This window comes from Rhinoraja longicauda, chromosome 3 (genome assembly GCF_053455715.1).
Source record: "Rhinoraja longicauda isolate Sanriku21f chromosome 3, sRhiLon1.1, whole genome shotgun sequence".
Taxonomy (NCBI): Eukaryota; Metazoa; Chordata; class Chondrichthyes; order Rajiformes; family Arhynchobatidae; genus Rhinoraja; species Rhinoraja longicauda.
The window spans coordinates 64,056,832-64,072,594 of NC_135955.1; the positions used below are offsets into that span (position 1 = coordinate 64,056,832).

Genomic DNA, 15,763 nt, shown 5'->3' on the forward strand with positions numbered 1-15,763 from the left:
AACATCGCGGAGCTTGCGATCCCTTTGCAGAGGATCGAAGCTCCAACCGCAGGGCCTGTGGACTTTAACACAAATGGCAACCAGAACTGCACACAAGACTCCAAGTACAGCCTAACCAACAATTTGTACACATAACACAAAGGGTGGTGGGTGAGTGGAATAAGCTGCCAGAGGAGGTAGTTGAGGCAGGGACTATCCCAATGTTTTAGAAGCAGTTAGACAGGTACATGGACAGGACACGTTTGAAAGGATATGGGCCAAACGCGGGCAGGTGGGAGTAGTGTAACTGGGACACATTGGCCGGTGTGGACAAGTTGGGCCAAAGGCCTTGTTTCCACGCTGTATCACTCTATGACTCTCTGACACCCCCTTTTACACTCATTGCCTTAGCTGATGAAGGCAAACATTTTATATGCATTCTTCACTGCTCTGTCTGCCTACATTGCCAATTTTAGGGAACAATGTATATGTATCCCAAGGTCTCACCATTCAATAACAACCACCTTCTTCACCTCCCCCTCACCTTAAACCAATGTCTTCTGGTTCTTGATTCCCCTACTCTGGCAAGAGATTCTGCATTGATGAGTAAACTGGCTCTAATGAGGCTTCCAGTGGGAAAATGGCTAAATGAAAGTCAGCTTCTGTCCAGTTTGAAAAAATACTCAGAAGTTAAAATCTTTGAGAAAGACACCCAAGCTACCCTACATCCTGTCAAGTAAATGGCTCAAGAATCAACACATCTGTGCCTTGTTTCTCCTCCATAAACATAGTTCTAAAAAAATCTGTATCACATCATGAGACATCCATATACCCAATCTATTAACTTGTCACAATCGTCCTGAAATTGTATTTGCAGTCATTTTAAATTTTGCATCATACATTAATATTGATATTATAATCCCGTACCTCTGAATCCAGGCCATTTACTGTAGATGCAAGGCGGAGGATGATTTGAAAACAGACTCTGTGATATTAGTAGTTGTATCTTCCCAATTAAAAAGAGGCATGGATTCCTAAGTACTGTCTTCCATCCTTGTAACTAACATTGGTGTGTTTAAAACATAATGCTAATACCCTGTGCCCTCTTATCAAATGTCTTTTTGAAATCCATACAAACATTATGAATTTTTCTTAAAATGTCTATTACATTTGACAGATCTAACTTGTCCTTTACAACCTGAATTGCATGTTTTGTCTTTGTATAATTTATTATATTGCTCTGATTTATGATTTTCAAGCAAATGTGACACAAACCCAGACCACACTCATTTTAAAACCTGACAACCAAGATAATGTGACTGCTGCCTTGCTAATTCCCAAGATTGTGCTGTGAAAATGAGGGAAATGTCAGTCATGGCATTTATAATGTGTCACCATGACAACACTAGTGTGCTCAAAAAGAAACAGCGTTCTTTATTTTTATGCAAAATAATAATGTGGGACCGAAATGAGTACCATTTATTCAATCAAATATTTAACTGAAAGATAACTGATCTCTGTTATAGTATTTTGAAAAACCCCACAACATTTCTACTTGAACTTGAGCTATGTACAAATGAAGTACAAAGTTATAAACAAGCTCTACTGTACTGGTAAAGCCAGCGCTGCCCTCGCAGCTGCGGCTTGCCTGCAGTCCGTTTGTCTTTTGTGTTTTTTGTTGTTTTTGTCTGAATTGTAGTTTAAATATGGTGTAGTGTTTGTGGTTGTATGTTATGTGGGGGGGGGGGAGCTGTAACATTGTCTCTCCCGAACGGAGACCCGACCTTTGTTTCTGTGTCGTGTCTCCATTCCCGTTGCGGCCTACCACCGGCCTGCACCTGGAGCTGGCGGGCTCCGGCTGGGACCACCTGGGCCGGACTCACCACCTGCGGCGCTGGCTGCCTTCGGATGCTGCGGGAGCGGCTGCGACTCGCCCCCGGAGGCATCGGCGCGGGCCGCGTGGACGTCGGAAGTCCTCAGGCCCCTGGGTGGGGGCCGACATCGGGAGCTCCGGCAGCGGCAGCGTCTACGCCCGCCCCGAATTGCGGGGCTTGGGTTGGCCCGCCGCTGACCTTTCACCGTCCGGCGCGGCCTGAAATAGGCCGCGGGATTTTCTCCGCCGGCGGGGGCTTCAATGTCGGGAGCCCCGACCGCCCCGACGTGGCAACTCCAACAGCCTGACCGCGGGAGAAAACGGCAGGGGAAGAGAAAAAGACATTCTGGCCTTCCATCACTGTGAGGAGGTGACTGGAGGAGACTCACTGCGATGGATGTTTCTTTTGTTTGGTGTTAGTTTATGATTGTATGTGTTATTGCATTTTTATTGATTATTCTTATTGGTCTTATTGTTGAACTGCGGGTAATTTTTCATTTCACTACACATTTATGTGTATGTGACAAATAAATGACTATTGACTATTGATTGGCATTTTCATACCGCAGTGAAACTGGGGCTATTTATTGCAGAGTGCTATTGTAGCCTTTGCTTATACATGCAGTGGCATTTTATTGTTAAAAGTTATTTATTGTGCAAAAAGCCAACAGACATTTTAGAATAATGCCCCCAAAACAATTAATTTCGACCTGTTCCTTAATTTAAACAAAAGTGGGAACTAAAATGAAAATGTCGAGTTAGTTTATTTGAGTTCTTCTCAATCATTAATTTCCTGCCACAGGTATAAAAACACGTGTGTAAGCACATGGTTCAAATATCGTTTCTATAGTGCTCCAAATGATAGAAAGAACATTTTACAACGTTGCACTTGCCTTGGACAGTCTCAGCATATCAACCAACGGGTTTCAAACGATGATCCCTCTCAACCCCAAGGGTCCAACCCACAACCTACTTTCTTTCTCCTGGACTCAATCCACAACTTCTTCAAACCCCATTCCATGATTCCACTAAAACTCCATACCTGGTTTGATAACCTGACCCCAAGTGCTGAGCCTTTCTCCCCTATTACACGCCCCGACTTTAATTCCAGACTAAATTCTCTTTCCAAATTTACTTATGATTTTTCTTCATGCAATATAATCTATCATGGAACAGATCTGTAGGAAGAGCTCAGATTACTGATTATTTTCTACCTGGTTTCAAACTACTCACCACTCTTGCGACATCCGCTGCCAACATTCAAATCTTGTACAGTCCGTGTTAAAACAAACGTAATTTGACCACTATGGTCAACAATGGGAAGAATTTTTTTTTCTGACAATAGCAAATGGACCCAGTTTACTTCAACAATGTTACTGGAACATTACAATGGGAGCCAACAGAACAAGTAAAACTAAAGCCTCACACAAAACCATAAAAAAAGGTAAATTGATGTTCTGCGTGGGCCTTAAATAAATTCCATTGCCAGTAGAGACAGAATAACATACATCACAATGACATTGCCAAACCTACCTGATTTTTGGCTTGTGTTCTATCCCTGTGTTGATGACTATCTCTGTTGGCTGTTGTGAGAGCGTTATCTGTATGAATTGAGCCAACTGGAGTGGGCTGTAATTAAGGAAAACTGACATTATGTTCTGAAATGAATAGGTAGCTGAAGCATGACATGAAGTGAGTTGAAACATTTAATTCAGCATTTTCCTTTTTCCAACTGGAAATACACAATACTGCAATTGCCCCGTAAACATAAATCAATTCATTCAATAGAAATTACATTAAAACAGTAAAGTCCTCAGCATAAGTCAATTGATGAATACATAGAGCATGAAGGCAGAAGCAGAGTGCCTATATGTGCTACATTAACTGATCTCTTTCACTGGACCCAGAAGATGTTATGTTGATGCTCCATTCCACAGTACAGTATCAGAATAGTTAATTCTGTTCTGCAGTGTCACAAGTGTCTTCTGCCAGCTAACAGATTAAACTAAAGCTGTTCACAGTCCAATAAGAAACAATACTTGCCCTATTCAAAGAAGGACATGAAAGTTCTCAGTGTGCTGACATCTTGCTTTTTATAGAAACTACCAAACTACCACAGTGACTATAATTGGAAAGCATACGATTGGCTGTGAAGGAGCATCTGGACATTGTGGAAGGCGCTGTTGAAAGCCATTACTGCTGCCTAATTGTTGAACGCAAAAGAAATAAACAGAATGGCTCAACCTTGCACCATATTGAGGCATCATAAACATATACTCCTTTACATGAGGTATTAAAATGGGCCTTAATTATAAGTTCTTATGGCTTGTCAGGGTCATCAATAAATTTTGTTTTATTTATTCACTCATACGGTGTCGATATCACCGGAAATGCCGAGATTTCTTGTTCATCCCTCATCACCCGGAATTTGAGATCGTTCAGAGAGAGAACTACATTGATGGACTTGTATTCACATGCAAGGCAGACTGGGCAAGAATGAAAAAAATCCCAGTAAATGACTTTAGCGAATCAGATGGTTTTGTGACCACCCAACAGGTTGTTATTGCTGAAATTAGCTTTATTTCCTAATTTATTGCTTTAACTTCAGTTACCCAGTTATCAATAGCTGGGCCAGCATCAGGAGAAAAACAAAACAAGGAAACACACTTCATATCTTCTCTGCTATCATCCCTCTAAGTTAATGGACAAGCAAGTGAGAGTTCTCTTGGTTTCTTCACCAACTTTACTTCATCCACATGATCATCCAAAAAGATTAATTTCAACACAGCAGGTTTAAAGAAACTTTCTTTGGCCAAATTAGCTGCTGGAATTTTCTGAAAGTAATATCACGCTACATGAACCACTTTAGGATGTTCCCCGATGACCAAATAAAGCACTATATAAATGGAAGTCTTTTAAGGGTTGAAATTATTCCAGTAGCCATTTCAAAATGTAAAAAATAAATAATGTATTAGATTGTCCCCAGCTCAACACAGGGAAAAAAAATCAAGGACGTTGCAGGGTCAGCTCTATTCTTGGTAAGGATCACAAAGGAAGAAATATTAAAATTGGTACATACCACAAAAGAGCGTGCTTCAGCGCTCGTGATTGTGTTCAGCACTAGGTGACTGGACCTTGATTTGGCTTACAATTTTTGATGACTTTTCTGAATTGATTTTAAGATTTGGAAAAGATATTTGTGGGGCATTATCAAGAAGATGACAAAGAAACAGCGCAATCAGCAAATATTTACAAATTCATGGGAGAAGAGAGGTGGTCTGGGAGAAAAGTAAAATAACCAAAAGTGATGGATTATTTAATAGAGAGGGAAAAGTAGAAAAAATAACATCTCAAGGAGAAAGCTCAGCACATCATGGGACCAGAGCAAAACATCAGTTTCAGTTGCTCTTAACAAGTGCGTGACTGGGGGTGCAAGCAAAGATTAACTGAAGGCCTGTGGTGCCTCCAAGTCTGTTTCCAGATTAATATTTTGAAGTAGGATAAACCCGTAACCATATATGTGTCGGAAGGAACTGCAGATCCTGGGTGAAACTGAAGGTTGACACAAAATGCTGGAATAGCTCAGCGGGACAGGCAGCATCTCTGGAGAAAAGGAAGACTGAAGAAGGGTCTCAACCCAAAACATCACCCATTCCTTCTCTCCAGAGACGCTGCCTGTCCCACTGAGTTACTCCAACATTTTGAGTCTATCGTAATCATCATATAAATACATTTCAGCAGCCTAAATGTTTTTTTGCCAAATAAGTCAAATTAAGTACTTAAATTCAGTCTTTTTGCACTCAATTTGTGATTTGTGTAAAAAAGTGATTATTACCAGAGGCCTGTCTTTTTAATTTAGCTCTGAACTCCTGCGCCTGCCCCCAGCAAGATTGCTTAGCTAATCAGTTGTTCTAACATAGACACCATGCAAAAGAATTGTCTTCCTTTTACGAATGTCTTTCCAGTATTCCCAAATTAAAACTTATCCTGAAAGCAAGTAGACAGCTCTCTTGTTTAGAGAGGAGTCAAACATTTTTTTATCTTAATACCAATCCTATCCATAAACATTTGAGGTCTTGTAGCATTTTGATTTTGGAGAAAGTATATTCAACTGACAAAAAAGTGATACATAACTTAATTTTTAATCTTACAAGCTGTTTGCCGATCCAGTCGTATTCATAATCGAACATGTACCCTTTCTTATCGAATAAGTCTGTGAAGAGCTTCCTTAGGTAGTCATAGTCTGGTTTCTCGAAGAAGTCTAGCCTTCTTACATAGCGTAAATACGTAGCCATTTCTTCTGAAAACAAAATTCAACATTGACCACATCTAATAAACAAACATTTCAAGATTCAAGATTCAAGATAGCTTTATTTGTCATCCAATATTGGACGAAATTCAGTCACCCACAGTCCAACAATAAAAGCATTAAATAGGCATTAAAATTACACAACCCCAAAAACCCCCAATACACAGTCCAACAATAAAAGCATTAAATAGGCATTAAAATTACACAACCCCAAAAACACACAAAAAAAGAAACACCCATCAAAGAAACATCCATCACAGTGAGTCTCCTCCAGTCCTCTCCTCACTGTGATGGAAGGCCACAATGTCTTTCCCTTCTCCTGCTGTCCTCGCCCGCAGTCAGGTTGTTGTGGCTGCAGGCCGCGCCGGACGGTTCGCAGCGGGCCAAGCCCAAGGCGAGTCGCAGCCGCTCCCGCAGCCTCCGAAGACGGCCGGCTCCGCCGATGATAAGTCCGATCCGATTTAAAATGTATGTGAATGGAGTAAAGCTATTAAAACTGTAATGTACCCAAATTACTCTGTTGTTATTTTCACTAAGGACTTGGTCATAGATTAGTTCTTCTCTGGTCAAAGATTTCAAATATTCTGTTACATACACTACAATATTGCCATAAAAAGAATCTTACAATTAAATTCATAACTGGTTTTCAGAAAATGCTCCACAGCACATTTTATGGCCTACGCACAGATAGAGGGAAGTAACAGCACCCACGAACACCACCAGTCAGGATAAAGCTTGTTGAACATCAAGTGAACCAAAACCTGTTAGCAGTGTGACAACACGTCTCAACAACTGAGAAAGGTCAGGATGGAGATACAAGGAACTATTGATGCCGAGCAAAAGTACAGGAGTAACTCAGCAGGTGAGGCAGAAAGTGTTGAGGGAATGAATATGTGATGTTTTGGGTCAGCAACCTTCCTCAGACTCAAGTGTGAAGGTCTGAAGAAGAATCCTGACTCGAATCACCTACCCATTCCCTCCGCATATATACTTTTGTTTAGAGATACAGCACGGAACAGGCCCTTTAGCTCACCAAGTTCACAAGGAAGAGCGATCCCCGCACATTAACACTATCCTGCACACACTAGGGACAATTTACAATTATACCAAGCCAATTAACCGATAAAACTGTGCGTCTTTGGAGTGAGAGGGGATACCGGAGAAAACCCACGCTGGTCACAGGGAAAACGTACCAACTCCGTACAGACAGTACCCGTAATGAGGTTCGAACCCTGGTCTCCGGTACTGTAATACAGCAACTCCAACACTGTGCCACCGTATCACCCTCAGCATATGTTGCATGAGCCACTGAGTTACTCCAGCACTTTGTGTTCTCGGAAAAGTAAAGCCTCAAAATAAACTAGCACTTACTATGAGTAAAGTGCTAATGTACAAATACACTATGATTAAAATAGTATTATGTATTTCCTTTCTATTTCTCTAAGGATTTGAACAGTATCCCATCATTACCAGTAGCCTTCAATAATGGACCTTGCTAAAAAATGCACACTGCAGTGAAACAATGTTGCAGAAATAAACCAATTTAAGGGACTGAAATGGGGCATGATGTTTGGGGACACCTCATCTCTGTAATTACCTGGAAAGTTTTCACACAATACTTCAACGGGTGTCGCTCGCTTGGTATCCCCGATTTTCTGATATCTTTCTTTTAATGTGTCCGCCTGAAAAAAGAAAGTTAATTAATTGTGCTACCAGGACAATTTTTAGCAGTTAGCACTTTATAGTGTAAAGAGTTGGGGAGGGAGAAAACTTGCCTTAAGGCCCTGCCAAGGTAGACTGCCACGGAGGAAATACATGAACATATGACCTAATGCTTCTAAGTCATCTCTTCTGCTTTGTTCTGCAAATTAATGAACAATTCCAACAAAAAAAAATTATTTGCTATAATATCGGTTTTATAATTCAAAACTTGAAAAGTATCATTGTTTTTAAACTTAGCTATACATCATAATTTTAAATAACATTAGTTGACTTGCTAGTTCAGTGAATCACTGAACAAAAATTACATGTGCAAAATATCACATTATAATGTAATTTTTAGGTTGAAAGTGGTAGTATAAAGTGCTTATTTTGAAATTAATTCTTATACTGTTTTGTTCCATTCTGCCTCTGAAATGTGATGCCATCACTTAACCAAGGCTAAGATCTTTTCTTGTTCCTTGTGTCTCGGATCTTCTCTCTCTGGCCCTTGCGGATAAAGCCAAATGTTCACTGCTAAACAAATGTCTCCATTTCACCCCCAATATTCATCCATTTATTCAATGCCATGAGTTTGCCTTCTGGGTGAAGATGGAGATAATTTTAAGTCAGCTCATCGGACAGAAACAGAGGTAGTTCAGGCCAGTTGTTAGTTTTGTATCTTGCCAGACTTTATTCCCCATTATCGAAGAAATGCTGGCGATACCAACTTTTCATTTTTCTTCAACTTTGTGCATCAGCCTGAAATCCCAAATGATGTAGCCTTTAATAATTAATTCAAGCTTTTATATCAAGGTATACTGGGTTTATATCAATTTATCCAGTCAGCAAAGGTCCACAATATTCTTTCCTGTTATTCCAGAGGTCTGCTTTTGTTAAAACTTTTGAAGTCGAATGCCTGATAGTTTTTCGTATTGCAAAGACAAATGGCCCCAGATTGTCATTTAGCACAGATTCCCTGTGCCTTTATTACCCACAGTCACCCCAACCAAAATAGTAGAATTTGGTTAAGAATATAATTGCTATAGTTAGGTTATGAATAAACCCATCATATACGTTTGTTTGGGCTGTGTGGCCAAATTCTGCTTTGACTCCATGTGCAAGTTCACTGTGGTGGGCTGGAACTTGAGCAATGACAAGACAAAGTACAGAAAAGAGCCAAGGAGCTTAGTGACCTGTCAGGCCAACAACTTCTCCCTCAAAGTCAGTAAAGAGGAGGGGCTAGTTATTGATTTCAGGAAACGAGGTAGTGTACACACCTCTGTCAGCAGTGGTTCCGACGTGGAGATGGCTGAGAGCTTCAAGTTCCCAGGTGTAGATATTATCACCAATTTCTCCTCGACCAACCACATTGAAGCTGTGGCTAAAAACACACACCAATGCCTCTAGTTCTTCAGATGATTAAGGCAAGAAATTATTTCCAAGAAATTTCAGAGAGCTGCAGATGTGGCCCAGTCCATTATCAAACTGACCTCCATCAACTCCAGCTGCACTTAACTCTGCCTCGGGAAAGCAGTCAATGTAACAAAGGACAATATACACTCCGATCATCCTCACTTCTCCCCTCTTCCACATGGCAGATGATAAATCTTCAAAGCTGGTACCTCCAGATTCAGGAGCAGCTTCTTCCCCGCTGTTAACAAACTACTGAACAGTCCTCCCACAAGCTAAGGGCAAAATCCTGATCTCCCAATCTTCCTCATTGTGGCTCTTTGACATTTTTTCTTTAAACCTGCATTTTCTCTTTAACTGTAATGCTACAATGATGTAACAGTATATTCTGCACTTTGGCATTTTTCTCTTAATACTATCTGTGTTACTGGGTTGATTGTACTCACCCTTGAGCCCACAGGCAATTAAGAATCAACAACAATAAGTTTGCAGTCACATATTGACCGATGGCAATGTTCCAGACCTGAAGGACATCAGTGAACCAGCTGGGTTTTTAAATAGCAAGCTAGCAATGCTTACCATCTATTAGACTCGCTTCAGATTTATTTAACGGAATCTAAATTCTCCAACTGCTACGGTGGATTTCGAACTTGTGCCTTCAGCTATAATTTCTAGGAGAATCCTGGAATTTGTGCACCAGCAAAGCCAAGATGCCGGCTGAGCAACTGCAGACAGCAAACCAAGGAGGAAAAAAAACTTGTCCATTTCAACTTTCATTTTAGCAAAGCATGTTGGCATAATTGTCACATATGCTAAAACTGGAGCAATTGAATGTTTCTTTGCCTCAGCTTTACAGGCCCATTAATGCAATTACACAACAAATAAACATGATAATCAATAATCCAATAAGTTAATAATCAGTAATACCAGGTAACCACACTTTAACAGTGTGAAACTAAAGTAAATAGTGTAACCATAAACAAAGTCCACAGTAGATCATTGTTGAGGTAGGTTTGTGATTCAGGCTCCACAGAGAAGTTAAAGAACCTGATAGTTGCTGGGAAGACGCTGCTCTTGAACCTGGATGTAATTAATCACGTGCTCCTGTACTTTCTTCCCTGTTTACTGTTCTTCCCCACATCCTCATGCCCAGCCCACTCCCTGCCTTCCATTTTTTTCATCTGTTTAATTTAATGCTTTTTTCTTTCTATTTTCCACTTGGCGATCCCATTGCAATCCTTTTAAAACTTGTCACCCCTCCCATCACAGTCCCTCTTCTTTGTCTTTCCTCTTGCCCCTGATTGAAAACGTTGCTTGATCATTACTGCTCATTCCTGATATTGATCTTTATGCTCCTGCAATATTTAAAACTCAATTATATATATATTTTTAATGTGCTTGCTACATTTGGCTCATATGGTCCATGTGACTCCCAAGACAGCAATCCCATCATCCTCTCCTCATATTCCTGTACCCATGTAACTTGTTTTCTCTTACATGTTTTTCAACTCTCCTTTAGGTTCATTTTGCCAATGACCGTTACAATCGGATAATTAACCCATAATGTCAGTCAGCAAATAACCTACACTCGGTGGATGATTATCTGTTACATTTTTGAAAAATCTGCAATTCCAGCCCATGACCTCCCACATTTTAAAACTAAACATGTGCAGAAAATTAAATATTTCTGCACAGCTTGTTGCAGAATAATTGTGATAGTTACTATCCCGGCTTGATGTACTATTACAGTACAACGCACTAGGAAGAGTTAAAGGGAGAATGTTAACGTATTGGAAAGTTTGGAGAAGGTTTACTGGACTAATAACTGGAAAAGTTGGCTGTCGTGAGCAATAGTTGAACTTGTCCAACAAAACAGAGAAAGAAGCAAGTGCTGGAGTCACTCAGTGGGCCAGGCGGCATCTCCAGAGAATATGAACAGGTGACATTTCGGTTTGGGGGAAACATCCAAAATGAAATTGGGTCCTGACCAAAACGTCACCTGTCCATGTTGTCCAGAGACCTACTGAGTTACTCCAGCATTATATCTTTTTTGTAAATCAGCATCTGCAATTCCTTGTCTCTACTGGAAAACAGTGGATGGTAAAAACATGCAAAATTCTGAGAAAAACATAAAATGCTGCAATCAGCAGGTCAGGCATGAATAGTCTTCAATTTGAAATGTTGACTCAAGTAGAGTCAACAAAAGATGCAGCTTGACTTGCTGAATTATTGATTATAAATGGCAATCACAGCAGTTAACAGGCTGAAAACAATTTGTGACAAAAATACAGATGTTGATAGATCAATGTAAGTAATGTAACTTGATAGAAAACAACATCCATTTTGTTTTAAAGTCTTGCAGAACGTAAAGATACTTTGCATACTTCAGGAAGTTGCACAATGTATTCAATCTGAACTAGCATCCAGCACCATCAATGCAAGATCCTCAAGATACTCCAAACTCACTGGAAGCACAAGTGAACCATATCAGCGTCCTCTTCTGGTGCAGTATTGAGGCCCTGATTGCATTCTATCGGCTACTTTGGGCAGGACATATTGTTTGCATGGTCTAAACCAAACTCTGGAAAACACTCCATTTAAAGTTTCATTGTGGGAGGAGATTGCAAGGCACGGGGAAGGGAAATGAGAGATATAGATGGAAGTAGAGAGAGATATATAGATATAAACATAGCACAAAAAGTAAGGAAATTTGTGTTTGGTAGATTATTTCTTTGTTGTAACAATGCTTCTTGGCAATAAATCTTATACCGTTGGAAAGCCTGTTTATTTCCCTTTTAAATGGTGCCACATTTGTAAGGAACATGCATTTGTGGGATGAGCAGCAGAGCTGAGTATATGGGATGCGCCCATGAAAAATTTGCCAAATCTTCTCTGCCAATGCCAAACAGCTTATTCTGCCATTGACTCTTGTTCGGTGTTGTTTGGTGGATTGGATGATTGGTCTGAAGAAACAAGACATATTGGCAATTTAACAATTTATTCATTTAATAAACAGGAGCCACAGTAGCGTGTGGAAGAACCATACACAGCCACAACAGCCTGGCACCTCCTCCTCATGCTGGTCACCAGCCTGGTCACACACTGTTGTGGGATGGCATCCCATTCTTGTCAGCACCTGGGGGTACCAGAAGCTCAAAACAAGAGTCAATAGCAACAGCAGAATAAGCTGTTTGGCATTGGCAGAGAAGATTTGGCAAATTTTTCATGGGCGCATCCCATATACTCAGCTCTGCTGCTCATCCCACAAATGCATGTTCCTTACAAATGTGGCACCATTTAAAAGGGAAATAAACAGGCTTTCCAACGGTATAAGATTTATTGCCAAGAAGCATTGTTACAACAAAGAAATAATCTACCAAACACAAATTTCCTTACTTTTTGTGCTATGTTTATATCTATATATCTCTCTCTACTTCCATCTATATCTCTCATTTCCCTTCCCCGTGACTTTCAGTCTGAAGGGTCTCGACCCAAAACGTCACCCATTCCTTCTCTCCAGAGATGCTGCCTATCCCGCTGAGTTACTCCAGCTTTTTGTGTCTATCTTCAGATTAAACCAGCATCTGCAGTTCCTTCCGACACACCCGAGTAATATTTACTGTTAATGAATGTCAAAAGCATGTTCTATCACTGAACTTAAACACCAGGTTTGCCAGCAAACGGGGCACACAGTATTCAATGCCATTCTTGTCACTGCAGCCAGCTGCAGGTTAGGTGTGGCCCTGCACTGCACAGGTCAGAGGCAAGCTCCTTGCAGAAAACTGTGTCCTGGGCAACAATGTGAGGAACAGCTTGGTCTGGGAATCTTAGGCCAACAGATGACCTATCCCAGGATTATTTCATCTCAATAATAGCAAGAAACAGTAAAGATCTGTCCTCTGCACGTCACTGTAACAACGTTACAATAATAGACCCCAATGCTCCAAATTTAAAAAAAAATAAAACAATTAAAATTCTGACTTCATGCATCCATAAAGAGCATTTTGTCCAAGTAATATAAATGATAAGTATTGCTACTGAGAGTGATGCTTAGTACCAGCAGTACCACCATCGAAGAGCCATGAAAACCACAGTACCTTTAACGATTTTGACGACAACACAAATAATTGCTGTTGTCCTTTCATTTTCAGGGAAAATGCTATTATTCATTCAATTATTTTATCTGTTCTTTTCATACACTGATATGCTATCCATTTCATTTTATAATACAGAATTGTATTGTTATTATTCTGAAAGGAACAATTCATAGCCAGCTGAGATATATGGTATTTAGATGATAAGAAACAAAGGACAACACATTCAGTTGACAACGAACAATAGCTTATGCAATGTAACAAATGGTTTTCTTTTTAATGTACTAATTTCACGACTGCCAGTCACCACATTAAGTCTTCCCGAGATATTCCGCTCTTGCTAAAGAGAAAGTCAAAAAGGAACTCAGTCAATGCAGTAGTCACGAGCTTATTCAAGCAAAAATAAGCCTCAAAACACTATATAAATCATTCTTCTGCAGGAATTACACACAGTGATGTCGCAAAGTACAAGGCACTAGTACAAGGCACCCAATCAGTAACTCCACTGGCTGTGCCACATCTAATTTTGATTTTTTTTGTGTTACAAATATCAATAAAAAGGTATAAAAGGAACAGGAAGATTTAAGAATTTTTAAATAAAATGTGATGTTTCTGTAAAAGCACTGTTAAAAAGTGATGATGATTTCTGCCGCTTCAATTTACTCATCACAACGCAAGAGGCCACTCAGCCCACGAGTCCATGCTGCTTCCCAGCAGAGGAATCCTGTCAATTCCAGTCCGGGCTCTTTATTTCCCTGTAGCCCTGCAACTTATTCCCTCGCAAATGCCCATCAATCCCCAAATGATTAGCTTGTCGCCGACCAGCGCAAAACAGCGGCCAATTAACCTACCAGCATGTCTCTGAGGATAGAGACTCGTGCAATCACAGGCTGAACAAGAAATGTTCCAGAGACCTTGCCTGCGGTCAGGGTTGAAACGGGACCGTGGAATCACGAGGCTGCAGCATTAACTGCTGTTCCAACGTACTACCAAAGGCATTAAGTTCAAATCTCCGTGGACTCCTTGCCGGAGGTTTATTCCACCATATATTGTGTCTGAGTAAAAACATTATCCTCATCTCTACTGTAATCCAAATTATTTTAAATATATTCCTCTATTTTTTTTGATCCCTTGACATCTTCACATTTACCTTACACTCTTATACAACTCAATCAAGTCTCTCCTGATCTCCCACTGATCCAAAGAAAACAGCCCCAACTTATCCAACCTGCCTTCTTAATTACAATCTTCCAGTCTGGGCAACATCTTCAAGCTTTCCCTCACCTTCACGGACATCTTTTCTGCTGCTGTGCCATGGCTGCTACAGAGAGTGTTCCTCACCCGTGGGCAGCCTGGCAATGACGCAGCAGCTATGAACTCTGCACGTGGCTCCTGGTGAAAAATATAAAGGTTGATTTTAGCACACGATTCCCCATGCTAAATGCCACATTGATACTTTCAACATCTTTGCTCAATTTCACCACTTTTTTCTCGAGATACAAGAGGACATTTGGATTATTCAATATACATGTTCAGTGCACCAAGAGCAGTTCACTGCACTCCAATTTATTACAATTTTCTATTTATTTGATTACAAAATTCTGTCTGCAATCATTCTCATCATCTCTGATGATCTTTAGCCATTGCCTAGAATTCTCCACACCAACCAAACAGGATTTTCAACTTCTCAACCAGTTCAGTCCATTGCTCTGTTTTAATCTATTTCTTCCTCAATGACATCTGCCAATTTTTCTTTTCTATCCAAATACAGCCCTGGGATTTGAACCATTGAATGAGTGTTTGTTCTTACAGCACAGTTCTTCCACAAGGGCAATTATCCAGCTTTGATGAGCTATTTTGTTTAGAGCAGGCACAGGGTAAGGGGCCTTGAGAGCATCTGTCAGCTTTAATCTGAGGAGCCAAGTTACATGATTATTATTGGTTTGTTTCTATCTCATTAAGCACTTGAGCAAAGGTTGTGGCAAACGTGTAACTAGTTATAACTTATAAAGTTATAAAGTTACTCCAGCATTTTGTGAATAAATAGTTATAAAGCATTTTACTTTAGTTATTGTCACATGCACCGAGATACAGGGAAATGTTTTTTTGTTGCGTGTTATCCAGTCAGTGGAAACACTATAATTATAATCAAACCGCCCAGTGTACAGATATCGGATAAAGAGAAAAACATTTAGTGCAAGATAAAGTCCTGTAAAATCCAATTAAAGATAGTCCGAGGGTCTCCACTAAGGTAGATGGTAGGTCAGGACAGCTCTTTAGTTAGTGATAGGATGGTTCAGTTGCCTGATTCTTCCAATGGGAAGAAACTGTCCCTGAATCTGGAGGTATGTGTTTTCACACTTCTGTACCTCTTGTCTGATGGGAAAGGTGAGAAGA

General features: G+C 40.3%; 1 protein-coding gene across 11 annotated transcripts in view; it reads right to left on the reverse strand.

Moving 5' to 3' along the window:
- The window catches only part of LOC144592046 (casein kinase I), a 183,259-nt gene that overhangs the window by 34,382 nt on the left and 133,114 nt on the right, over window positions 1-15,763 (reverse strand). For 7 of the 11 annotated variants that reach the window (XM_078396283.1, XM_078396281.1, XM_078396279.1 and 4 more), the window contains 4 exons: window positions 7,937-8,022; window positions 7,759-7,843; window positions 6,004-6,152; window positions 3,386-3,481 (listed from right to left, as the gene is read on the reverse strand). In XM_078396283.1, the coding sequence (XP_078252409.1) occupies window positions 3,386-3,481; window positions 6,004-6,152; window positions 7,759-7,843; window positions 7,937-8,022 (416 nt within the window). The remainder of the gene's footprint in view (window positions 1-3,385; window positions 3,482-6,003; window positions 6,153-7,758; window positions 7,844-7,936; window positions 8,023-15,763) is intronic. The other 4 variants (XM_078396282.1, XM_078396280.1, XM_078396278.1 and 1 more) reach the window with 1 other exon arrangement.